The sequence below is a fragment of the Oratosquilla oratoria genome, chromosome 29 (assembly GCF_046742065.1).
Source record: "Oratosquilla oratoria isolate Oo_2021 chromosome 29, ASM4674206v1, whole genome shotgun sequence".
In the NCBI taxonomy this organism is placed as follows: domain Eukaryota; kingdom Metazoa; phylum Arthropoda; class Malacostraca; order Stomatopoda; family Squillidae; genus Oratosquilla; species Oratosquilla oratoria.
Genome location: NC_134805.1, coordinates 26,743,748 through 26,770,424, shown reverse-complemented (window position 1 = coordinate 26,770,424; position 26,677 = coordinate 26,743,748). Strand labels below are relative to the sequence as shown.

The window sequence follows — 26,677 nt, the reverse complement described above, 5'->3', positions numbered from 1 at the left end:
AGAGGGACGTAGAGAAAGTGAGAAAGAGAGAGAGAGAGAGAGAGAGAGAGAGAGAGAGAGAGAGAGAGAGAGAGAGAGAGAGAGAGAGAGAGAGAGAGAGAGAGAGAGAGAGAGAGAGAGGAGTGACAAGAGAGAGTGGGGAGGGGAGGGCAAGAGAGAGAGAGTGGGGAGAGGAGGGCATGGGGTGAAGAGAGAGAGAGGGAGGAGAGGGACGGAGAAAAGAGAGAGAGGGGGAGGGAGACGGAGAGAGAGAGAAAGAGAGAGAGAAGGGACAAGAGAGAGTGGGGAAGGGAGGGGAGGGCATGGGGGAAGAAAGATAGAAAGAGAGAGAGAGAGGAGGGACAAGAGAGTGGGGAAGGGAGGGCAAGGGAGAGAGTGGGGAAGGGAGGGGAGGGCATGGAGGGAAGAGAGAGAGAGAGGAAGTGGGGAAGGGGAAAGAGAGAGAGAGGAAGTGGGGAAGGGGAAAGAGAGAGAGAGAGAGAGGAAGTGGGGAAGGGGAAAGAGAGAGAGAGAAGGGAGGTGAAAGGGCAGAGAGAGAAAGAGAGAAAGACGGGAGGTGAAAGGGCAGAGAAAGAGAGAGAAGGGAGGGGGGAAGGGCAAAGGAGAGAGGGGGAAGGCAGAATGGCAAAAAGAGAGAAAGAGAGAAAAGGAGAGAGGGGGAAGGCAAGAGAGAGACATGATTACATACAAGCTGAAGTGCTCTCACACACAAATGCAACACATAAGAGCACACCAGATCAAGCAGGTTGGTTAAAATGTTCAAAATCCCATTTGAAAAGTTGAAGTAAAGATCATAAATTACTAAGAATACTCCTGAAAAAAAGTATAGATAACCTTCTGAATACAGCTGCATCAAACAAAAATCTCTCGTACTTCTGAATGATGCCATCACATTATTTTTTTCTTTTTTCATCACATTATTTTTTTCTTTTTTCATCACATTATTTTTTTCTTTTTTCTTCTAGTGACCAGCTGCATTTGAATGGTGACAGGTCCCTTCACAGGGAGGACTTCCTAGCTGGTGGATGTCAGAGAGGATCATGTCCCTACCATCTATAAACCCTGTCAATTTCTTAGGCTTCAGTTTGAGGTGCAGCCCCAAGGGCTAATTCTCGGGCTTTGGAGCTATAGATTTCAGTCAGCCCGACCCTGGGTACAGGACCTTCGTATCAGGTTTCAACCTGAGTTCAAAGCTTAGTGACCCCCCACCCCCCTGCCCTTTCCACCTCATGCAATCACATCATCATCCATATACAACCATTCTCCATTCACCCCTGTCTTCTGTCCTCTCCCGTCCTTCCTCAACCGACATTCCCCTCTTCCCCAAAGCACCCTTCACCCCATCCATCCACCTCATCCTAGGACGTCCCATGTTCACTCCCTCCACATCTGCCTTCCACACCTCTTTTACTAGTCTTTCTTCACTCATTCTTTCCATGTGTCCAAATCATCCTAATATTCTTTCATCAACCCTATCTCCCAGCTCCTTTTCCACCCCTGTTCTTCTCCTCACCTCCTCATTTCTCACTCTATCTAGCCTAGTAGCCCCCATTATACTTCTCAGACACCTCATCTCAAACACATTCAAACTCCTTCTCTCTTCTTCTCTTATGTTCCATGTTTCTGCCCCACAATCACTCCTTCATAAAGTCTCCTCTTAGTATCCATTCCCAAATGTCTATTCCTCATTACACTCTTTAATCCACCAAGGCATTTACTCGCTTCTCTCAATCTACATTCTACCTCCACCTTTTCCTGCCACATTTGCACCCAAGTATCTAAAACTATCCACTTCCTCCAGTCGCTCTCCCTTAATGCTCACTTCCAGTCTACTGCCACTTTCACTCCTTGTACATCTCATCACCTTACTTTTACCCACATTTATCTTTAGCTTTCTTCTATCACATACTCTCCCAAACTCTGCCACCAACTTCCTCAATCCCTCCTCCGATCCTGCCACAAGCGCAGTGTCGTCCGCAAACAACAGCTGGCTCACCTCCCACTTTTCTCCATTTTCTTTAACCATCTCCAATCCCTTGCCCAACCCTTGCATTTACCTCTCGCACCACCCCATCTATGTATAAGTTGAACAGCCAGGGCGACATAACGCATCCTTGACGAAGTCCCACCTTTACCTCGAACCACTCACTCTCTCCATTTCCAATCCTGACACAAGCTCTACTACTCTCATAAAAACTCTTGACAGCTCCCAGAAACTTTCCTCCTATCCCGTATATCTGCATAACCTCCCACAGTGCCTTTCTGTCTACCCTATCATAAGCCTTTTCCAGATCCATAAAAGCCCAAAAAACATCCTTCCCCTTTCCTATAGCTTTCTCACATATCTGTCTTACCACAAAGATCTGATCTACACAACCTCAACCTGTCCTAAATCCACACTGCTCCTCACCAATTACTCCTTCTGTTCCTCTCCTAATCCTCTCAATCAAAATCCTCCCATAAGCCTTCCCAACTACACTTAACAAGCTAATCCCTCTGAAACTACTACATTCACACTTGTCCACTTTTCCCTTGTAAAGAGGAACTATACAGGCACTCCTCCAGTCCTCCGGCACTCTACCCTCTCTCCAGCAAACATTAAATAACCTCACCAACCAGTCCACCATCACTGTACCTCCCTTTTTCAGACATTCTGCATGGCATCCATCCAGACCAGGTGCCTTGCCTGCTTTCATCATCTTAACAACTGCCTTCACCTCATCCTTCCTTATTTCTCCTCCATTCTCCTCACTCTCATTTTCTTCGCATTTCCCACTGCAGCTATCTTTCCCTCCCTATCCTCCTTCACATTTAGCAACTCCCTAAAATATTCTGCCCATCTTCCCCTTACTGCCTTTTCTTTCATTATCATCTCTTCATCTGCACCTTTTACCTTTTCTTCTTTACTTGATTCGCCTCCTCTTCCTCTCTTTATTTCTTTCCAAAACATCTTTTTATTACTTTCAAAATTTTCTGTCATACTCTAACCCATTTCACATCTGCTCTCTTCTTTGCATCCTTTACCTTTTGCTTTACTTCTTTTCTTTTCTTTGTACCTCTCATATGACTCACTCGTCCTAATTTGTAACCAATCTGTGAAAGCTCGCTTCTTCTCTTCTACAACCTTCTTTGTTTCCTCATCCCACCATTCACTACCCTTTCTTCTATTTCCCCCTGTCCATCTTGTTCCACACACCATCCTTGCACACTTTATGACTCCCTCCTTGAACTATCCCCATTCCTCCTCCACACCCAGCTCTACTCTATCCTTTACTCCCTCCCACTCCTCCTTCAGCTTCTTTCCGTACTCCTTCTCCTTTTCATTCAGAGTTCACTCTAAGAACCTCCCTACCTTTTGTCCCTTTCGTCTTTCTCCATCTATCCTCCACTCTCAACTTACCTTCCACCAAAAAATGATCTGGTATTCCCCCACCCTCTCCCCTTAGCACATGTACATCCTTAACTCTTCCTATCATAATCCTATTTACCACTACATAATCCATTAGCGCTCTATCTACCACCCTCTCCCATGTGTACTTATGCTTGACTTTCTTCCGAAACACTATATTTGCTATCAACTCTCTAGACGCATTTCCACCATCAACTCTCCACTACAATTCTTTCCTGGAACTCCACATTTCCCAACCACTCCATCGATTGGACCATTTCCTACCCAAGCATTAAGGTCTCCCAGTACTATTACATTGACATTTCTTCCTAAATCCTCTATGCACTCATTTAAATCTATCCAAAAGGCCTCCCTTTCTTCTACACTCTTCTCACTGCCAGGCCCATATGCACTTATAAAGACCCACATCTCCTTTCCCAGTTTCACTTTCATCCACATTATCCTTGAGAAAACCTCCTTCCACTCCACTACACGTTTACCTATCTCTTCACTTACTAGAATAGCCACCCCTTCCTTCCCTCGCCCTCTCTTCACTCCTGATAACCTCCCACTTACACTCACCCTTCCCTTTCAACATAGTTTCACTCAAAGCCAACACATCCATCTTTCTTCTCACAAACATACTACCTATCTCTTCCCTTTTACTCTCATCTGTACCACATCCACGAACATTAAAAGACCCAAACCTTAGGGTGCTGGTCCGAAAACTCCCAGACCTTCTTATGCCTTCTCTTTTTTGTTTAGGAATGTCCCCTGTGGGGCTACAAGGAGAAGGATGCCTAGTCCCAATCCCCGTCCCTTTCTTCTCGCCTTTTACAATCCAAGTGGGAATACTTGGTGGCAGTATTCTTTTCCCCCACCACAGGGAATTCCCCCACCACAGAAAAAGAATACTCAGAGAAATGGTACAGGACAGCAACAAGGGGTTGGGGGAGAGCATAACGGAGGGACAGTCGTAGTATAAAAGTGTCATCATTTCTCTATGAACAGAGTTTTCCTCTATCATAGACAAAATGATGTGTGGCTCTGGTCCGTAGGGGCGCCCCATATAGACCCTAAAGTATCAACTGCATGCTACTTTGCCACAATAACAAGCAGCCAATACCCCAGACGGGTATGAATGAATGAAAACTTGTCTATGAATCCATCTATATACCAAGGACTTTTTCCTTCCTTATAAGGGAGGTAGCCTAGTCAAAAGGCTAGCACCCACTCCACTCCCATTCACCACCCTTGCCTCCTCCTCCTCTTAGCTCCTTGTGGATGAAGGGGGACCCTGTCTTCCATCCGCTGCCCTGGGTCAGAATGGAAGAAAACTTGCAAATTCATTCAATCCTTATTCTAACAATACAGGATAAAAATATTTCTTTCTTTACCTTAAATTTTGTTTTAATTCTTTCAGTTACAATTTATCACTTCAAGGAAAAGTAAAACTACTCTGAATTTTCATATGACACCTGGAAAAATACCTGATCACTGTTAACCTCTTCAATATGAGTTGAATGCTCGCACAGAGCATTGGCTACCTCATGCATTACATGCATTATGTTATAGCTGTATTACTCATTCTCTCTCACCCTGAATGTTGATAACAACAGAAAATGCAATCAAGCCTGTTCACAGAATACAGGGGGTCACTCAGCTACAACTACAAAATTTACATGACCAGGACGTCAAAACCTTCGTCATGGCGTCATTGTATTCTACGGTTAATAAACTTTCAACATTACATTTTAAGCTTACAAAAATAAATTCCTTGTACTAGCTCAGCATGATCAGCAAATTTTGACTGTCACACCATTTCCTATGTATTCATCTCAAAGATGCTACTCTTACTCAGCAAAAATGGAATACTGTGCCATCCAAAGATATATGCAAATGATACTTGACAGCGCAGTGGTAGCATTCACAACCGCTACTCCACAGCCGAAATAATTTCAGTATACCTCCAACTATTATGGGTGGGGTGTTTGCACGCACGCAAGTGTGTGTGTGTGTGAGATTCACCATGGTCTTGCATCATGTTAGACTTGTGATCAACAGCTATTTCCCTCCCAGAAGAGAGCTCAGAGCTTGTGTGTGTGTAAGATCACAGCATTATGTATAGATTGGTCGTATATGAGCTCTGACCAGGGAAATTGCTATCAATCATGACTCCAACACATGATCCACGACCATGGTAAAACCATGGTGAATCACAATTTTACACATCAGTAAAGCATTACAATCAGGACCGATAAGCACCTCCTAGCAATGGTCCTGAAAGACAGACATCAAAGAGATCACCTTCCTGCTGCACATCTTCAAAATTCATCAACACCTTCATTTCCATCCAAAGATGCAGCCCCAAAGGGCTTAATGTCATTCTCCCAATCAGACCCCAAGATCTTTATCAACTTCAACCATATTTCCTCCATCTTTTCACATAAAGAGAGCAGACAGTTGATGACTGCTCCGCTGCTCATAATACTGTAGCATAAAAACCGATCTACACAAAATACACACAAAAGTACATTTTTTTTTCAGATCTATGGAAGGGCCTCGAGACTGTTCCCAGCCACTCTGAGGCTGTAGGTTTCCAGTTAAGTACACCCGAGGTAATAATTATCAATATCACATATCAATTCCGTGAAAAAAAAAAAAAAAAAATCACATCATACCCTTTGGACGGACTTTTCTTTTTTAATTCTATAATATGCCTGCACAACATAAAAGATTCTATGCAAGAGTCAACTATGATTCAAATTTCTAGCAATTCCTTCAGACATTTTGCATACTCCTCAGATTTCGTCTGAACTATAACCATGTGATTCTACTTATTTGAAGGGGTGGCCTTCATACATACACCAATGGCTTTTTCCCCCCTTACAAGGGAGGTAGCCAAAGACAAAGGCATAAATCCATTCCTACTCATTTCATCCCCACATATTCCACTTCCATTCACCACCTCTCCCCCCCTCTTTTCTTGGCTCCTCCTGGATGACAGGTTATCCCTGCATCTCGTCCACTGCCCTGGGTCAGAAACAATGTAGCAAGACACAGCACATCCACAGCAAGGCCGCTTCATCTAATCGGCAACAGCCCCCCCTCTCCATCCCCTCATGCAGAAAAGGAGAAGACAGGGAAAAATCCCTTCAGGTTGCATCAAAATATCACTCACACATACTCCTTCACCCCATCCCCCACCCACTCCCTTCCATGCATCACAGCATCATCCATTCAACTGACATTCCCCTTTCCCAAAGCCCCTTTTACCCATCAATCCATCTCATCCTTGGTTGCACCCTCATGTCCATCCACCTCTGCCTTCCACACCTTTTTTACCAACCTTTCTTCACTCATTCTTTCCATGTGTCCAAACCATCCCAATACTCTTTCGTCAACCCTATCTCCCAACTCCCTTTCCACTCCTGCTCTCCTTCTCACCTCCTCGTTCCTCACTCTATCCAGCCTAGTAACCAATACCATACTTCTCAGACATTTCATCTCAAACACATTTAAACTCTTCCTCTCTTATGTTCCATGTTTCTGCCCTTAAAATCTGACTAAGATGAGTCATTTGCAACAATATTAGCTAAAATAAAATCCAAAATCTATGCCATCATACTGAAGGAATTGAAAATATCTTTATGTGAAAATAAAAACGATTTTCTTCCAATAAGTAGCTACGATCAATTAAGTCTTTTCCTTCAGAGACCCATGGCTCACACAAGTAGCTACACAATTCCGATAAAACTTAAGATTTCCCTTAATGAGAATCACTACTAACAACTACTACGGCAAAATATTCCTTATATCTTTAATTAATATATACAAGCTTGTGGAATGGAATTCATGGACGGAATAAGTCTGACCTCTTGTAACCCTTTCACTAATGAAGCTGTGAAGCACAACTCCACAAAATAGCTTGGTAGATATCAGAATAAAAGGTTATGTGCCACCCAGTATGCAAAGGACGGAGACATGAACAACAAAATCCCTTCACATCAAGCAGCTCCACCTTCTTTCAATTTCTATGAATCTTAATAATTCATTTTGGTGTAAAACAAGACTGTTACAAGGTAACATTTGTAACACCTTTCATACATGTGAACACAAATGAATAAACCTGAATCATAAAATGTTTTCCATATTACATGATGTTAAAACTGTACACAAATGGGTAGCTACTTTTAAACAGGACAAACTAAAAAATTAAAAAAATATTCACCCCATTTCTCTGAAATGAAAAACAATCTAAGTAGAAAAAAAAAACAATGTACAAACACCATACTGATACCTTTTGCAATATAATTCCTAAAATAAAAATGTTCCTTAAAAAACTCTATTTCTGACATTTTTCTTTCATATAATTTTGCTACGTGGTGTACCTAATAGGTGAATTTGTTAAAAACACATATTTTCAAGACTACCTTCACCACTCAAATGATGAATTAGTGATGAAAATGTAGTTTATAAAATGGTACTATAAATAAAAAACAACCATGGAGTGACAATGGAAAGGATGAGTGTAGGCTTCAGTGATGAACCAGCAGCCTCACAGTCCACTGTATAGCGTGCATTTAAAAACATTTTCCCTGAAATATAAACCACCAGTAAATGATACGCCAAAGTTCCAGAGTAATATTGAAGATGTAATCTGTATCTATAGCCTAGACCAGCGATTCCCAAACTATGAGTCGCGACCCAAACATGGGTCGCAAAGTGTTCAAGAATGGGTCGCGAGACCTTGTTAGAAAAAATAATTTCAATCAAAAGCTTCCCTACACTTGTGTTTTCAATAAAAGAAGACTTTTAAAATTGCTTTTTGATGCTTGGGTTGCCACATCTTCACCAGATCTGGATTTGGGTCGCGGCCAAAAAAAGTTTGGGAACCACTGGCCTAGACAAACTAGACAAGAAACTCACCAAGGTAAGGGTGATAATGCTGTTCTTCCTCAGGCACTGGCAAAAGCTGTTGTGTCGCATCCTGAAAATAAAACAGTCAATCAATTGTTGCCTCAAGTTTCACTAAGTGAAAACCCCAAAGCACCACAGTGGCTGGCAATGGCCCTCAGAACACCCACAGATATCTCTGGGAAGAGACTTTCAACTGTTGTCTGTGTTGTATTAGTGAGGAACTGTTTCTATGTCACTTGCTGAAAGTTATAAGGAAAAGAGAGAAGTCACTGTTTCTCAGCCCTCCATATGTAAAAAAGTGTAAGACATACAGCTAAGGTTGAGATCTTAGGTCCAGTCTAAAACCAGAATGCCAGCCCCTCATGGAGGTAAAGGGGCTCACATGTTTTGTTTGAAAATGTGCAGCTTAGCTGTATATCTTGCAGGGCCACCACATACAGGTACTCAAAATTGGTCCCATACAATTTTCAATAAATTCCTCTGTACCCTCCTCCACATTCAACAGCTCTTAACCCCTTCCATACGGTTGCCGCACACGTAGGCGTCATGGGGAGCGAGTGTATTCGCGAGACTGCCATATCGGCGTCTTGATTATATTTATTGTAGTCGCCCCTCCATAATGACATTCTTTCTAATTCTTTTGTAATCGCATTTTCTATGGTTATCAAAATTCACGAGTGAAGAAGAGAGAACGATCGAAATAAGCGGTGACTATATTTTATGATGCGAGTATTATTACGACAACGTCGTACGGCTGGCATTGGTTGCTGCCACCGAGATCTAAGTCCATGACGCCTACGTGTGCGGCACCGTATGGAAGGGGTTTAAATATTCTATCTCCTCCTGCCCACCTTCACTTCCATTACCATCTGCACTTTTTATTCTTCCTCTGCCTGACTCACCCCCATTCCTCTCTCCACTTTTTCAAAAAAATCTTTTTATTTTCCATTTTTTTTTTCTATTATGCTTTTATCCCATTTTACATCTGCTCTCCTCTTTGCCTCCTTTACCTTATGTTTTGCTTCTCTTTTTTTCCTTGTACCTCATGTATGCTTCCCAAGTTCTACTTTGCAACCAATCCCTAAATGATTGCTTCTTCTCTTCTACTACCATCTTCACTTCATCATCCCACCACTCACTACTTCCTTCTATTCCCTCCCATCTTTCCTGTTCCACATAATGTACCATTTTTGCGCATCTTGCCACCTCCTCCATGAAACACACCTATTCCTCTTCCACTCCCACCTCCACTCTGTCCTTTACCACCTCCCACATTTCTCTTAGCTTCTCCTGGCACTCCAGCTCTTTTTCCTTTTCACTTAAAATATTTGGCTACCCCCCATGTAGGGGGTAAAATCCTTTGGTATATGTATGTACTTAACATATTTGCTCTATGCAGCTCTCTACCTTCATACATAACCACTTCCTATCCACCTCATTCCCTCCCTTCCTTGCATCACAGTACTATATATATCAGTGGTTTCCAACCAGTGTGCCGCAGCACCAAAGGGTGCCATGAGATCAACTGAGGGTGCCGCCAAAATTCAGGGCAAAAATAATTTTCGTATTACTGACTCTCTCTGACATCCATTTTTATTCATTAAAGCAGCATCAGTGTAAAGATGAGTATTTTCATATTATCCATGGACAAATTTTTGTTACACTGATGTTGAATCAACAAAATATTGACAAACTAGACTTTAGATTTTCTAATAAGGGTGCTACTGGGGACTTCTGAAAGGCTTGGCAAGGGTGCCTCAAGCCAGAAAAGGTAGGGAACCACTGATCTATATGCAGCCATCTCCCTATGTAAGAAAAATTATTTCTTTTTGCCTTGGCAAAAAGCTCACTTTGTTCTATCTACACTAAGTCTGACTCACTCACCTGGAATATCAAATCAGCATGAGGTTCAGCTGAGTGGAACATCTTGAAGCTGTGGAATAAGCAAAATTGACCATGTCTGTTACTTGCAATCAAAGAAAGACTTAATGAAGAGCCATCTCACACGACTGAATATTTTTACATCCACAAATTCTTTTACTTGAGCGAAATTATTCACGAAAGATTTCTAGATCTGGTGGGGACAGGAAAGACTTACTTCCACTCGTCATCTGAGTCTCGACCAAAGTATTGCTGAGCATACAAGAAAAGTTTGGTAAAAGCAGTAACTTCTGTGGCGTTGTAATCTTCACCACCTCTCGTGACGATTGCATTTGATCTCACTTTCCCCAGGTTGCAGTTCTCGTATTCAGTCACTGGAGCCCTTGTTCCTATACAAGAAAAAAGTATTTAGCTATAATTATGTATTGGAGTGACATTTGGCTGATGCATGCCAAATAAGGCTGTGGAAATTACAAAGGGTTACAGAGGAAAAGCATGTCAATAGGAGACCTTATGGTCCATAACTAGGCCAGATGCAGAAAAAAAAAAATCAATAAAGTGGATAAATGAATCAAATAGATTATGACAAATAATAAACAAACAGAAAAATAACAATAATTCATAATAAATAATACATAAATGACAAAATAAAGATAACTGAATAAATGATAATACATACATACATACATATACCAAGGCTTTTTCCCCCTTACCAGGGAGGTAGCCAAAAAGGACAAGGCATAAAATCATTCCCACCCATTCCATCCCCGAAAACACTCCACACCCCTCCACCCTCCCTCCCATCTTAGCACCTCCTAGATGACGGGTCATCCCTGCACCCTGTCCACTGCCCTGGGTCAGAAGCAGTGTCGCAGGACACAGCACATCCACAGCAAGGCCGCTTCATTAAATCGGCGACCCCCCCTCTCCGTCCCCCCATATAAATAATAAATAAATAAATTAATGAAATAAAAAAAATGGCAGGCATTACAGCATATTTCTTAGGTGCTCATCTAAATGAATCTTACAACTTTGAACTGTACTACATTCCACTGCCTCTGCAGGAAGTTTATTCCATTCATTTACTAAATTGTTCAAGTTGTTTCTACCTATTTCCAAATTAAATCTCCTTCCTGACACTTTGAGACTATTATTTCTTGTCTGATGAGGTGCTTGAGGGTTAATACAGTTACAAAAACAAAGTAATGAATGATAGGCTTCATGAAGACTTGGGTACAGATGAGATTAAAAGAAAAGTGTAGAACAGGGCAATCAGAGGCATGGCATGTTATAAGAATGGAAGTGGATTCTTGGAGAATACAAGAACCAGTGGTGCATGGAGTGAGAGCAAGGGGTAGATCAAGGAAAATGTGGATAGTGAGATGAATGAAGCCAGAGAAGTAGGTGGTTAGAATGTTGAACAAAAGAAAATATGTGCGAGAAACAGGAAGGTGTGCTAAGATAAGAGGGAGGGTGGAGGGGAGTGGAGTGTATTTAGGGATGGAATGGGTGGGAATGATTTTATGCCTTTTTCTTTTTGGCTACCTCCCTTGAAAGGGGGAAAAGGCCTTGGTATATATATAAGTAACAGGAAGGTGGGGAAGAATGAGTATATTATATGAAATTTGCAGTCGCTGACAAATCTATCTAAAGAAGCACCATGTGTAAGTAAGTTTATTTGGCATTGCATCAATATTCATGAAGTGCAGATAATGAAAAGAACACATAGTTCGAAATAACAATTACAATTGCCGAGGATAACACAAAAAAGCATGTAAGTTTATTTCCATTGTGAGGACTGACTTTAATATGACATTTCACTTGTTATAGCTTTATCAAGTTGTACTTGATAAAGCTGTAATAAATAAAACATCATACTGATAAAGACTCTGTCCTCAATGGTGTTTCTTTAATGTGTATATTACAATGACCTGTTTCATGAGAGGGGTGTTACACTGGTGATGAATTGGCAATACTACTGGGAAAGTGATGAGGTGCAATCTTCACATGGTTTAAGTGGGAAGGAGTGAAAGGGATGAGGATATTTCTCTCCCATGCCTCGCCAGCTTGCCTTAACGTTAAAAGTTGATGATAATTCTTTTTCGTGTAATTACACGAGCCTTTACTCTCCTTCTAGGAGAAAAATATAGAGGGGTACCCCTAGTCCCTTCACTCCATCCCAGTAGTCACCTATATGTATCGAAATCCAGTGAAGGCAGTGTTCCTTCTTTCCCCTACCAAAACAATCCCTAAGTATTGCCTCAATGTAACCATGCAGTCAATGCTCCAGTACAGGGTGGCAGGGACAGGAATGAAGGGAGGAGCCATGAATGGGTGTGGGCTGAGTGTAGGATGGATCTATGTTTTGACTTGGGGACTTCCCTTATAAAGTATTCCATTACAGAGGTACTACACTGAGGACGAACCAGCAGTGTAGCATGTTAAAGCAATTCACTTAATTACTATCAATTAATCTGTTACCATAAATCACTTGCAGGAAACCCAAGGCTCCCAGGGATTCAACAACAGCCACCGAACTGGCCCAAAAGTCATAAAGGAAGGAATATTAATTTGTTGTCTAGGTGTACTTAGGGTGGGGCAGTGCAAAATGTGGTGTTTGGTGTCTTCAGCGTGGTGATTACCTCCGAGGCAGTTTATTTCTGTAGCCAGACTTATTGTGTGTTGGTATGGTTTTAATGCTGGATGGTGACATGAACATGGCCATTCAAATATGGTTCTTACTTCTCTTGGGAGGGATTTTTTTCAGTAGAGTTAATACCCAGAGGGGTTTAATGGAGTAGGCATCTTGATGGTGTGTCTTTAAGTGTTTGTTCTGTGACCTTATCCTATCTTCATAATGAAGTGCAGCCCTGATGAGTCAGTACTTGGTCTCCAGATCAAGCCCAGACACTTAATTATTACACTACCAGAAACAATCAAGTTCACTTTACCGTCTCTGCAGAGAAGTTGATAGTCAGCTGTGAGTTGATTCCTTGCCCACCACTCTTTCCTCCTCCCGTCTGTGTTTTCACGTACAGTGGTGTGCTTCAGGAATGCAATGTGTCCTCCTCCTTCTACTAAGCATCTGAATGCACCTGAAACGTAGTCAAATACTATCATACATGCATACATACATACATATACCAAAGGCTTTTCCCCCCTTACATGGGAGGTAGCCAAAAGAAAAAGGGATACAAACCAATCCCACCCATTCCATCCCCTACATACTCCACTCCCCTCCACCCTCTTCCCTCCCTCTTATCTTGGCACCTCCTGGATGATGGGTCATCCCTGCATCTTGTCCACTGCCCTGGGTCAGAAGCAGTGACGCAAGACACAGCACATACAACATGCAAGCAAGTTAAATGTTCTAACACATTGGTAAGATGAACTATAGACCCCACTATCAAAGAAAAGGATGTTGCACAAAGATATATTTACCCCCATCACTGTCTGTGATATTCTTCTGCGTGTGGATCCCATAGTGATCGTAATATATGTATCTTGGTACATTCTTTTCTCCAACAGTGAGATCTACAGAATATTACAATGTCTATACTTCCTATGAATAGTTTCTATCAAGACTGATAACATTGCCTAACCTGTGTATCCAAAATAAGGTTCCTCTTGATCTTGAGCACAGTAATGCTTTCCAGTGCCATGGCATAAATCACACAAATTAAGGCGCATTATTCCATGTCTGTACTCTCTTGATAGAGCACCTGGGGAACATGATTTCTCAAAGTATTCCGAAGCTGCACGAATTGAATTGCACCCATATGATCGAATCAAATCATTGTTGATAAGGTATGCCATAGGAATTACCCATCCAACTCCATGCATAACACCTGGATGACAAGTTCGTCGTCCTGTTGATGAAAATACAAATGTAAATAAAATAAAGACTACAAGAAAAATGTACGTGTCCTGCAACATCTTAAATATAACTACATATCCTTTTGACTCCTTTAACACACGAGACGCATTTTACAGACAGTCGTGGTTTATACAGAGTAAATGCACAAAGAAACAAAGGAGTAATATGGTATGAAGGGGTGTTTTTATCTGCTCTGTAAACCTACCATTTGACAGAAATCCTGAAATACTGGGCTTCACTCATAACATACACATTATGCTTACACATCAAGGACCTCAGAGATACATACAAGAACATTAGCAAGCACAGGTTCTGGTAAGCAGTAGGAGTGCATTAATCAATTAGCCCAAACAAATCCTATGCACTAAACTACAACTCCACAGCAAGGTAAACAATAACCAAGAGAACAGACATCCTAAAAACAATACAAAATATAGCTATAAGAATAATAACTAGCTGTGCTAACATACATATACCAAAGGCTTTTTCCCCCTTACATGGGGGGGGTAGCCAAAATAACCCCAATGATCAGCTTCACTCAGAAACAAACATTCTTCCTTTCCATGCAGTAGCAGGAGGAGGATGAGGAGGAGTAAGAGGAGGGCAAGGAGGAAGAAGAGGAGAACAAGGAGAACAAAGAGCCATCCTTACCTCATGCCCACTCCCTGGGTCAGAAGCAATATAGTTAGACTGTACCTCCACAGCAGGGCCTGATTAATTATCAAAGCTGGTTGGTTTATCCTCATATCCAACAATTACTTTTACTACTAATTCCCACAAGCGTGAGAATGAGAAAAGAAAATGTAACGAACACATTACACTTACCTCGCAAGTATAAGACATCTGTATCAGGGTCATCTTCTTTGGACACAGCTACCACATAGGCATGATTAGTTTCCAAATTGTAGAGTTCTGACATGAAAGGCACTAGGTTATACTTCAGACCTGCACTGTAGATCTCACCAGCCTCCAGAACAGCAATATCAGCTTTCCTACATACATAAAAGTGACATCTGTTGATTACAACTGAAACTTACAGATCTAAGTTATGTTAAATATAAACCTCAATGTTATGCTTCATATTTTGTATTGAAACATCCTTACAAGAGGGTATAAACTGCATACACTTTATGCAGCTAATCATTGAGGAACTCAGTGATACCCTTATGAACCATCCAACTCCATTCTTTTATGAATGGAGATTATCCTCACTCAGAGGAATACTAAATAATAGGTACCTGAGGATGTAATGAGAAGGCTGTATGGAATGATTTTATCTACGGCACTGTATAGTCATTATTTTGAGGTGAAGGTGGGGTTGTGCCAGGGTTGTGTGAAGTTGCCATGGTTGTTCAATATAAACATGGATGGGATGGTGAGGAAGATAAATGTTACAATGCTAGGCATGAGACTAGAGTTGGTGAGTGAGAGGCGAGTCAGTTATTGTTTGCAGATGACACTGTGCTTGTTGCTGTGACAAGTTTCAGCCCCTCAGGGCTGCACTTCCTGATGTAGATAGTTGACATTTTTGAAAATAGGTAATTTTGCTATTCCTGTCCTGTGAGAGATTTCTGTGAGACCTATATCTGGGGGTTGCTGTTTAAGTATTATGTTTGGCTGTCCTTTTTGAAGTGCTTGTTTAGTTATCTGGGTGTGAGGTTGTTTAATGTGTGTCTAAGGGATGGTGTTAGGTTGTTCAATGTGTGTCTATGGGAGGTCAGAGTACCAGATGACTGGAAGAGTGCCTGTATAGTTCCACTTTACAAGGGAAAATGGGACAAACATGAGTGTAGTAGTTTCAGAGGGATCAGTTTGTTGGGTGTAGTTGGGAAGACTTATGGGAGGGTTTTAATTGAGGAGATTAGGAAAGGAACAGAGAGAGTAATTGGTGAGGAACAGTGTGGGTTTAGGAAAGGTAGGGGTTGCATAGATCAGATTTTTGTGGTAAAACAGCTATGTCAGAAAAATTTAGTAAAAGATAAGGATATTTTTTGGGCCTTTATGGATTTGGAAAAGGCTTATGCCAGGGTGGACAGGAAGGCAATGTGGGAGGTTTTGCAGATATATGTGATCAAGGGAAAGCTGTTAATTGAAGTCACAAATTTTTACAAGAGCAAAAGAGCCTGTATTAGGATAAGAAATTGAGGGAGCAAGTGGTTTGAGGTAAAGGTGGGACCGCATCAGGGATGTGTCATGTCACCATGGCTATGTGCATGGATGGGGTGGTGTGGGAGGTAAAGGCAAGGGTAATGGGCAAGGGATTGGAGATGGTTAAAGAAAATGGAGAAAAGTGGGAAATGAACCAGTTGTTGCTTGTTGATGACACTGCACTTGTGGCAGAGTCAGAGGGGGGATTAAGGGAGTTAGTGATGGAGTTTAGGAAGGTATGCAATGGGAGAAAGTTGAAGTTAATGTGGGTAAAAGTAAGGTGATGAGATGCACAAGGGGAGAGGATGGCAGTAATTTGGAAGTAATTCTTAAAGGAGAGAGGGTGGAGGAAAAGGATAGCTTTAGGTGTTTGGGTTGCATGTGGGTGGAAAGGGAGGAGTGGAGGTGGAGGTAGATTGTAGATTGAGAGAAGCAAGTAAGTGCCTTGGGGGATAGAAAAAAAAAGTGTAATAAGAAACAGACATTAGAGAATGAATGCAAATGGATTACACAAAAGGGTAACTGTGCTGACAGCACTGTATGAGTCAGAGAAATGGAATTTATGAGAGGCAGAGAGGAAAAGGTTAATGTGTTTGAGGTGAAATGTCTGAGTAATATAGTAGGGGTTACAAGGTTGGATAGAGTGAGAAATGAGGAGGTGAGGAGGAGGGTGGGGGGTTAAAAAGGAGGTGGCAGATAGGGCTGATGAAAAAGTATTGGGATGGTTTGGACACAGAAAGAATGAGTGAAGAAAGATTAGTAAAAGAGGTGTGGAAGGCAAAGGTGGATGAAGTGAACATGAGGGGGCGACCAAGGATGAGATGGATGGATGGGGTAAAAGGGGTGTTGAGCAGGAGGGGGATGTCTGTTGATCAAGGAAGGAAGAAGGCAGGAAATAGGGGTGAATGAAGAATAGCTGTGTATAGATGATACTGTGATGCAAGGGAGTGGGTGGGGATGGGGGTTAAGGAGTGGTTATGTGTGAATGATATTTTGACACAGCCTGAAGGGATTTCTCCCTGTCTGCTATTTTTCTGCATGAGTGGGCAGAGAGGGGGATCACCAATTAAGTAAAGTGGCTTTGGTGTGGATGTGCTGTGTCTTGCTGTATTGTTTCTGACCCAGGGCAGTGGATGGGATACAGGGATGATCTGTCATCCATGAGGAGCTAAGATGAGGAGGAGGAAAGGGTGGTGAATAGGAGTGAAATGGGTGGGGTTGAAATGCATGGGATTATATGCCTTTTGACTATGGCTACCTCCCTGGTAAGGGGGGAAAGACTTTGATATAAAGATATATAGAGTATGTTTCTGTGTGAATGTTTTGTGTGGTTTGGGTGGTAGATTGTGATAGATGTTTTAGTATGCTGCTGGTGTATTTTTTTCCCACTGTTGGTGGTGCTTGTGAGATGTGGTGTTAAACCCTTCAATACGGGCCAAAATCTTGCGGGCAGCATTAGCTGCCAGATGTGCGATGTTGCGTCATAATACTCGCATTATAAAAAATAAAGTTACCGCTGTATTGCTCGTTCTCTTTCACCCGTGAATTTTGATAACCATAGAAAATATGATGAAGCCAGTTTACAGAGTATGGGGGTCACGCAGGTACAACTACAATATATATAATCAAGACGCCGACATCGGCATCCTCGCGTACCCACTTGCTCCTCATGACGCCTAGGTAGGCATCATCGTATCGAAGGGGTTAAGGGTGTGTACTGTTTAGTGTTCTGGCATAGAACTGTATTCTTGTCATTTTCATGTGACGTTATATTGGGAGGATTTTGGTTTCTGATAAGGGTGAATTAAAAGTGATGATAAGGGTGAATTAAAGTGATGATAAGGGTGAGTGATGATAAGTGATGAAAAGTGATGATAAGGGTGAATTAAAGTGATGAAAAGTGATGATAAGGGTGAATTAAAGTGATGATAAGGGTGATTTTGGTGCATCCTATTATTACTTTCATTACTCCATTCTGCAGTGTATGTAAATTGTTTATGCTCAATTTACTGATTATTGAGAACCATGCTGTGGAGGCATATTCTAGGGAAGTTTTTATGAACTGTTTATAAATGGAGAAAGTTGGAGCAGTTTTTATGCTTTTGTTTTTTTGGCTACCTCCCTTAAAAGGGGGAAAAAAGCCTTTGGTATATGTATGTATGTTATAAATGGTTATTAGAGTTTCTTTTTGTTTCTCAAAGTTTGTGCTAGTGATGGTTTCTAAATAGGACTGATTTTTTGTTGATTTTTATTGTCAGGTCCCTGATATGTCAGCTGAATGTCATATGAGTATCAAATGTTAGACCCAAAACTTTTGGGATTCCTTTCCAATGGAAAGGTTTGGACAATTCTTTTCACTATAGGGTGTCTTTTCTTATTCACGGTCGTCTGGGGTGAGCAATGTTACTGTTCAAGTATGCTTGAGTGCTTTTTTTGCTGCAATTTGCTGCAGCAAGCCCCTTGTAAGGAAGAAAAAGTCGTTTAGTATATGTAAATATATAAATCCTTTACTGACCTGTCTTTAATGAAGCTCATACATTCAAAGCTGTTTTCTTTTTTCAGACACTCCAGTTCAGGCATTAATCCATGAGCTTCCAAAGCAGTCTGGAAATGCAAGCATATATACATATTAGGCAACTTTTTTTAACATTTCATGAAAACATATATTCCATCTATATACCAAAAGGCCCCTTCCCCCAGAAGCAGCCAGCCATGGTATGCACCTACCATAGCCATCCCACACCCATTTGTTTCCCCAGTTATCTTAGCTCCGTCTGGATAAAGAGATAACTATCTCTATGATGATTTGGTTTAATGTCACTAACCCCCCCCCCCTCTTATAGGGAGGCTAGGATGGTGCCCCTTACAGTGGACTTTGTAGCGTGGAATTTAATGAACTATGCCCTTAGTTCAACTCGTCCCCGAGCAGGATTCGAATTGTCGTCATCCCAACCTTCGCTGCAAGTAACGACGCCCTAACCTGCTTGGCCAGCAAGCATTATCTATCTATATACAAGAGTTATTTCCCCTCATAGGGGAGGTAGCCAGCCAAGGCATACACCCAACCCTATGCATCCCAATCCCATCTGTTACCCACTTGTTTCATCTATATGGTGACCTTCCTTCCTTGTCTCATCAAGCATAAATAGACTAATCACAACCATTTTCCACTCACATCTACTCCCAAACAGCCCAATGTTTCTTCATAGGGCTATGTCTGAACTTGAAGACTTGCTGACTACTGTGAGGCTGCAAGTTTCCAGTGACCTTCCTTCCTTGTCTCATCAAGCATAAATAGACTAATCACAACCATTTTCCACTCACATCTACTCCCAAACAGCCCAATGTTTCTTCATAGGGCTATGTCTGAACTTGAAGACTTGCTGACTACTGTGAGGCTGCAAGTTTCCAGTCATGAGAAATCTATCTACCTATTCTTTATCCATTATTATACTAAAATACTTGCCATAAAGATATCTTATACCTACCTCCATTTTCTTACACTTGTCATATTCTGGTAATGATGTTACACACAGTCTGACTTGGGGAACTGGACATGTCCTAAGCGAATATATATAGTTTATTACCCTACTGTCAAGGTATTTCTTAAAGTTCTGCTGTGTGGTTGGAACCTCAATGAGCCCTTCTGCATCATCCTGTGGACAATAACCATACAGTATTAGTGTACAAAATATTATGATTTCGTAACTCATCAACAATACAAGTTGAAACAACTAGTTTGGTAAATATAATGAAAAATTTAAACATAAGTGAAGCTACATATACTGTACTTACAGAAAGCAGCAGATCATACGAGTGTCCATATTTGGGAAATGATTCAAATATGTTAAACATGTTTCCTTCTGCAGGTTTTTTGCCATATTCTTTAATAATCAACTGAAAAAAAAGAAAAAATAATAAATACATATGTATTCATATACCAAAGGCACTTTTCCCTTTATATGAAGATGGTGGAGTCAAAGTACACACCCCAGACAAGGGTGGATGTAGTGGTGGTGGAGTGTAGGTGTGGATGTGGGAGTTGCTCACTCCACTTATAATTATCAGCTCCCAAGAAAAAAAATATATTAATCATGACAATAATGCCTTAATAAAGACAACACAGAGGTGGAACTACACACAATATCACCATTACTAATGCAAGGGAATCAGTGGCAGAATTTTCTTCTCCCTCTACAACAGGGGGCATGGAAAAAAAAAAGTATATTCAAAGAAGTCATAAAGCACAGATTCAAGGGAACAGCCTAAAATAGTCCCTAAAGCATTGGCTGAATGTTAACTATGCAACTGCCACTGCATGATAACATGCAGTCAATACCCCAGTCTGAGGTATGTTGTCTATTGGCTAAAAAGTTTTCATGCATACAAATGCACTTGACCTGGATATTCACCTTCAAAAACTGTTGGATTTTCTTTCTCTGTTCATGTGACTTTGCTGATGTAGTCATGATAGCATTGGCTGGTACAGTACCAAAATTGCACTGCTCATAGTTTTGTAAAGGTGCCCTAGTTCCATCCGGGCAGAAGAGCTCAAAGTCATTTTCTCTGAAAAATAATCAATAATGTACTAAAAGTATCAATACATTATGCATAAATATTCCCAATATCAAAATCACTAAAACTTGATGCATTATACAACTAAACACACACCTGTAAGGAGTGTTTGCTCCAAGTTCCATTAATGCTTTTGTTACTGTGGAATGTTTGGTAAAGGCTACGTCTCCTTTATCCAGAAGACAGAGGAATGCTCCCTGATAACCTGCATACAAATCTTGGCTGTTACAGTGCTGTCCTGGGAGTTCACTCCCACAGGCACTACAGAGAATCTGATTATTGTCTCCTGAAAAAATAAACAAAAAATACATCAATCAATTAAATAAAATTAAATAAAAATAATGACGATAAAAAAATTAATATATATCATACATACATATACCAAGGCTTTTTCCCCCTTACAAGGGGGGTAGCCAAAAAGAAAAAGGCACAAAATCAATCCCACCCATTCCACCCCTGAATACACTCCACACCCCTCCACCCTCCCTCTTATCTTAGTATCTCCCTCTTATCTTAGCACCTCAGGAATATATATCAATAAAATAATAATCCAGTCATAAAAAATAATCAAATATTCAGTATATTGGTGCATTATACAAAATTTGGTTCTGGCAAACTTCCTGAGTAAAGCCTCAATCAACTAAACTCAATTCAGACCCATGTGGAACAAGAAAACATACACAATTGTGCCACAGCATTGATGGGTTAATAATGAGATTTGAATACATACCTATATACAAAAAGGCCTTTTCCCCTTTGTAAGGGGGCTGACCAAGCCCTACACCAATCTTATACACATCCAAAAACCCATTCATCCCCATCACACCTTGTGAATGGTCATTCCAGTCCTTTGCCACAATGCAGCAAGGCACAGCAATTCCACAGCAGGGCCCAAAAACTGGACCTGGTTTACTCTCATTGTTTCATTACAGGATCACCACTTTATCCCCTCAAGAAATACACATAACAGACAAAAACATCCCTCTGGGCAGTTCGATTTCCTCAGCCAATTACAACCACTCTTCTTTTACTCTCATTTTTTGGCACTCTCTCTTCTTAGCTCCTCAGATAATTCTCTCACAACCAATGCACTCTTCAACCAGTCCATCTACCTTATTTTTTATTTTCTCCTCAAGTTCTCACCATCCATTTCTGCTTTCCACACTTTCTGCTAGTCTTTCTTTGCAGTGAAATATATAAGCAAGATCAAGGTAATACAAAGTTCAGTAACCAAACTGTTTCTCAACCTGGTTGATAAACCATATAAGGAAAGACTAAAAGCACTGTGTCTGTAAACTTTAACCCCTTCACTATGGGCCAAAATCTCACGGGCAGCATTAGCTGCCAGACGTGTAATGTTGCGTCATAATACTTGCATTATAAAAAATAAAATTACCGCTGTATTGCTCGTTCTCTTTCATCCGTGAATTTTGATAACCATAGAAAATATGATGAAGCCAGTTCACAGAGTATGGGGGTCACGCAGGTACAACTACAATACATATAATCAAGACGCAGACATCGGCATCCTCGCGTACCCACTTGCTCCTCATGACGCCTATGTAGGCGTCATCGTATCAAAGAGGTTAAAAGATCAAAGAGAAAGAGGTGATATGATTATGATTACAGTGTTTAGGTTGTTGTTGTTGTCATTCCCTAGACTGTCTGTCCGAGCAGTCCTGTCGCCCCAAGGAATGCCACAGCCGAAACTGGGTTTTCCCACAAATCCTTTATAGAGTGTATGTTGTGTTGTTTGCGTGCATGATTGTGTATAATGCAGTGTTTAGGTTTCTAAAGGTGATAGACTGCTGACAGAAGGAATCTCTTGACTAGGGATAGGAAGGCTTTAAGAGGTCATGAGAACAAATTAAGAATAACTTCATGTCAAACAGATGTGATGAAATACAGTTTTCCATACAGATGCATAGATACTTGGAATACCTTAGAAGGTGATACAGACTGAAGCTTCCAAACTTGGCAATCTAAGACCCCTAAAACTCGGCTATAATTACATGCCTTCTAAAACCCAGCAGAACACCCAAAACAAGGCATCTTATTTCCTGGTATGGCCACTTAGCTTCCTGCCACCAGTTTAGGTATGGTGGTTTGTTGTGACAGTACTGTGGTGTGGAGTCCACTGTTATTTCATGTATCTACAGTACCACTGTAGCCCTATTATTGCTCCCAAACGTCAAGAAACACATATTTTCTAAAAGACGGTAAATTCTATTACTCAGCTCTGTGCCGGTCCCAGGGGTGCCAAGTTTGGGAGCTTTGACCTGTAGAGCTCAAGCTGGAACAATACATGAATTCAAATATGATATTGTTTAACCCCTTCCATACGGTGCCGCACACGTAGGCGTCATGGGGAGCGAGTGTATTTGCGAGGCTGCCATATCGGCGTCTTGATTATATTTATTGTAGTCGCCCCTCCATAATGACATTCTTTCTAATTCTTTTGTAATCGCATTTTCTATGGTTATCAAAATTCACGGGTGAAGAGAGAACGATCGATATAAGCGGTGACTATATTTTATGATGCGAGTATTATTACGACACGTCGTACGGCTGGCATTGGCTGCTGCCACCGAGATCTAAGTCCATGACGCCTACGTGTGCGGCACCGTATGGAAGGGGTTAACGTCACAAACTCCTCCCATCAGAAGGCTAGGATGGTACCCCTTACAGAGATCTTTGTAGTGTGGAATTTAATGGACCATGCTCTTGGTTCAACTTCACCGGTGGCAGGATTCGAACCACCATCCCCTCGACCTTCGTCACAAGTTATGACGCCATAACCCAATCAGCCATATGATAAGGGGAAATTAAGAATATAACATAAGACATAAGAATATAGGAAACTGCAAGAGACCATAAGGCCTACACTAGACAGCTCCGTATCCATCACCACCTGTCATCCCCATCCATAAAGTGGTCTAATCGTTTTTTAAAACAACTGATAGTTGATAGACCAAGTTAGAGCTGTACATGAATTTGATGCTAGGTATGATAAAATGGAGAGTACAAGAATGGATCCAATGAGCCTTGCTCCTTTCTGTCTACAATTTGGTAAATAAACACACATGAATTTTAAGCTAGGTATGATAAGCTGGTGGGTTAAAGTGTGTAATGAGGAATAGACATTTGGGAATGGATGCGAAGAGGAGACTGTATGAAGGAGTGATTGTGCCAACAGCACTGTATGGGGCAGAAACGTGGAACATACGAGAAGAAGAGAGAAGGAGTTTGAATGTGTTTGAGATGAGGTGTCTGAGAAGTATGGTGGGGGTTACTAGGCTGGATAGAGTGAGAAATGAGGAGGTGAGGAGGAGAACAGGGGTGAAAAAGGATTTGGGAGATAGGGTTGATGAAAGAATATTAGGATGGTTTGGACACATGGAAAGAATGAGTGAAGAAAGACTAGTAAAAGAGGTATGGAAGGCAGATGTGGAGGGAGTGAACATGAGGGGACGTCCTAGGATGAGGTGGATGGATGGGGTGAAGGGGGCTTTGGGGAAGAGGGGAATGTCTGTTGAGGAAGGAAGGGAGAGGACGGAAGACAGAGGTGAGTGGAGAATGGTTGTATATGGATGATGTTGTGATTGCATGAGGAGGAATGGGCGGGGGGGTGGGGGGTGGGGTAGTATGTGTGAGTAAATTTTGAAGCAGCCCGAAGGGATTTCTCCCCGTCCTCTCCTTATATGCAAGGGGGGACGGAGAGGGGGGGTCGCCGATTAAATGAAGCGGCCTTGCTGTGGATGTGCTGTGTCTTGCGACACTGCTTCTGACCCAGGGCGGTGGGCAGGGTGCAGGGATGACCCGTCATCCAGGAGATGCTCAGATGAGAGGGAGGGTGGGAGGGGTGTGGAGTGTATTTAGGGATGAAATGGGTGGGAGTGTTTTTATGCCTTTCCCTTTTTGGCTACCTCCCTTGGAAGGGGGAAAAAGCCTTGGTATATGTATGTATGTATGATAAGCTGGAAAGTAGGAGACAGACCCAACGAGTACTGCACCTTTCCTGTATCCTACAATCAGGTAAATACAAACACACACACATCATGGACTGGTTAGCCCAAAAAATGATGATACTTTAACAAAGCTTTCCAGTGATAATTCATGTCTTACCAAGGGGATTGTATTTATCAGTCAAAATATTGACTGCACAGCCACCAGAGAAGAATTCTGAAGCAGTTTTCACATAATTGTTACAATCAGTCACCTCCATCGCACCAGTGGTAATCATCTGTTAGGGAGAAACAGAAATTAATAAGAATAAAAAAATAAGTATACTATGAGTGTCACACACAGGTGTACTCTTTAATTTTCTTTTTTTTGCAAAATAATATGAACTTCAGTAACACTGGATCAGCACACACAAACAAACCAAGACTTCCATACCTCTGATATGGGCATCACCCAACCTCCCATTGAAGAAACTGATGGGAAGCAGGCCACCTTGCCTCTCAATTGTGCAAGACTTGTCACATCACTCATATTTTCCCGCTTGACAACTCCCACCGAATAATACACAGTTCGCCTCTCTTTAAAAGATCAAGAAAAAGAAAAAAAATGTATATATAAATACATACACACATGTGCAGAAGACATCACCTGAATGCATGATTCTAATTATGCAGAAAAAACCACAAGGAAAATAACAGAAAGGAGACCGAGCGCTTTCGTCTATTCAGACGAAAGTGCTTGGTCTCCTTTCTGTTATTTTCCTATTGGTTTTTTCTACACACACATACATACCAAAGGGCCTTTTCTCCTTATACGTGGAGTAGCCAATTACATACATACATACATATACCAAGACTTTTTCCCCCTTACAAGGAGGTAGCCAAAAAGGAAAAGGCATAAAATCATTCCATCCCATTCCATCCCTGAATACACTCCACACTCCTCCACCCTCCCTCCCATCTTAGCACCTCCTGGATGACGGGTCATCCCTGCACCTTGTCCACTGCCCTGGGTCAGAAGCAGTGTCGCAAGACACAGCACATTCACAGCAAGGCCGCTTCATTAAATCGGCGTCCCCCCATTGCATAAAAGGAGAAGACGGGGAGAAATCCCTTCAGGCTGCTTCAAATTTTGCTCACACATACTACCTCACCCCCCATCCCATTCCACCTCATGCAATCACAACATCATCCATATACAACCATTCTCCATTCACCGTCTTCTGTCCTCTCCTGTCCTTCCTCAACGAAAAAGTAAAGGCATAAGAGGGTCTGGGAGTTTTTGGAAAAGTAGCCAATTAAAAGCACATACATACATACATATACCAAGGCTTTTTCCCCCTTACAAGGGGGGTAGCTAAAAAGAAAAAGGCATAAAACCATTCCCACCCATTCCATCCCTGAATACACTCCACACCCCTCCACCCTCCCTCTTATCTTAGCACCTCCTGAATGACGGGTCATCCCTGCACCTTGTCCACTGCCCTGGGTCAGAAGCAGTGTCGCAAGACACAGCACATTCACAGCAAGGCCGCTTCATTAAATCGGCGACCCCCCCTCTCCGTCCCCCCATTGCATAAAATGAGAGGACGGGGAGAAATACCTTCGGGCTGCGTCAAATTTTGCTCACACATACTACCTCACCCCCCATCCACCCGCCCATTCCACCTCATGCTATCACAACATCATCCATATACAACCATTCTCCATTCACCTCTGTCTTCTGTCCTCTCCCGTCCTTCCTCAACAGACATTCCCCTCTTCCCCAAAGCCCCCTTCACCCCATCCATCCACCTCATCCTAGGACGTCCCCTCATGTTCACTCCCTCCACATCTGCCTTCCATACCTCTTTTACTAGTCTTTCTTCACTCATTCTTTCCATGTGTCCAAACCATCCTAATATTCTTTCATCAACCCTATCTCCC

At 41.8% G+C, this 26,677-nt stretch overlaps 1 protein-coding gene across 2 annotated transcripts in view; it reads right to left on the bottom strand.

Moving 5' to 3' along the window:
- Window positions 1-6,634: 6,634 nt before the first annotated feature.
- Window positions 6,635-26,677, bottom strand: part of Tsf2 (transferrin 2) — a 33,603-nt gene continuing 13,560 nt past the window's right edge. Inside the window, exons 4-17 of one of the 2 annotated variants that reach the window (XM_076211988.1) lie at window positions 25,188-25,330; window positions 24,915-25,032; window positions 20,886-21,075; window positions 20,627-20,780; window positions 20,010-20,111; window positions 19,703-19,870; window positions 18,730-18,818; window positions 14,892-15,058; window positions 13,792-14,058; window positions 13,141-13,284; window positions 10,407-10,578; window positions 10,193-10,241; window positions 8,318-8,378; window positions 6,635-7,986 (exon numbers count right to left, since the gene is read on the bottom strand). In XM_076211988.1, coding sequence (XP_076068103.1) covers window positions 7,862-7,986; window positions 8,318-8,378; window positions 10,193-10,241; window positions 10,407-10,578; window positions 13,141-13,284; window positions 13,792-14,058; window positions 14,892-15,058; window positions 18,730-18,818; window positions 19,703-19,870; window positions 20,010-20,111; window positions 20,627-20,780; window positions 20,886-21,075; window positions 24,915-25,032; window positions 25,188-25,330 — 1,949 coding nt within the window. In that variant the 3' untranslated portion in view covers window positions 6,635-7,861. The remainder of the gene's footprint in view (window positions 7,987-8,317; window positions 8,379-10,192; window positions 10,242-10,406; window positions 10,579-13,140; window positions 13,285-13,791; window positions 14,059-14,891; window positions 15,059-18,729; window positions 18,819-19,702; window positions 19,871-20,009; window positions 20,112-20,626; window positions 20,781-20,885; window positions 21,076-24,914; window positions 25,033-25,187; window positions 25,331-26,677) is intronic. The other variant, XM_076211989.1, reaches the window with a different exon arrangement.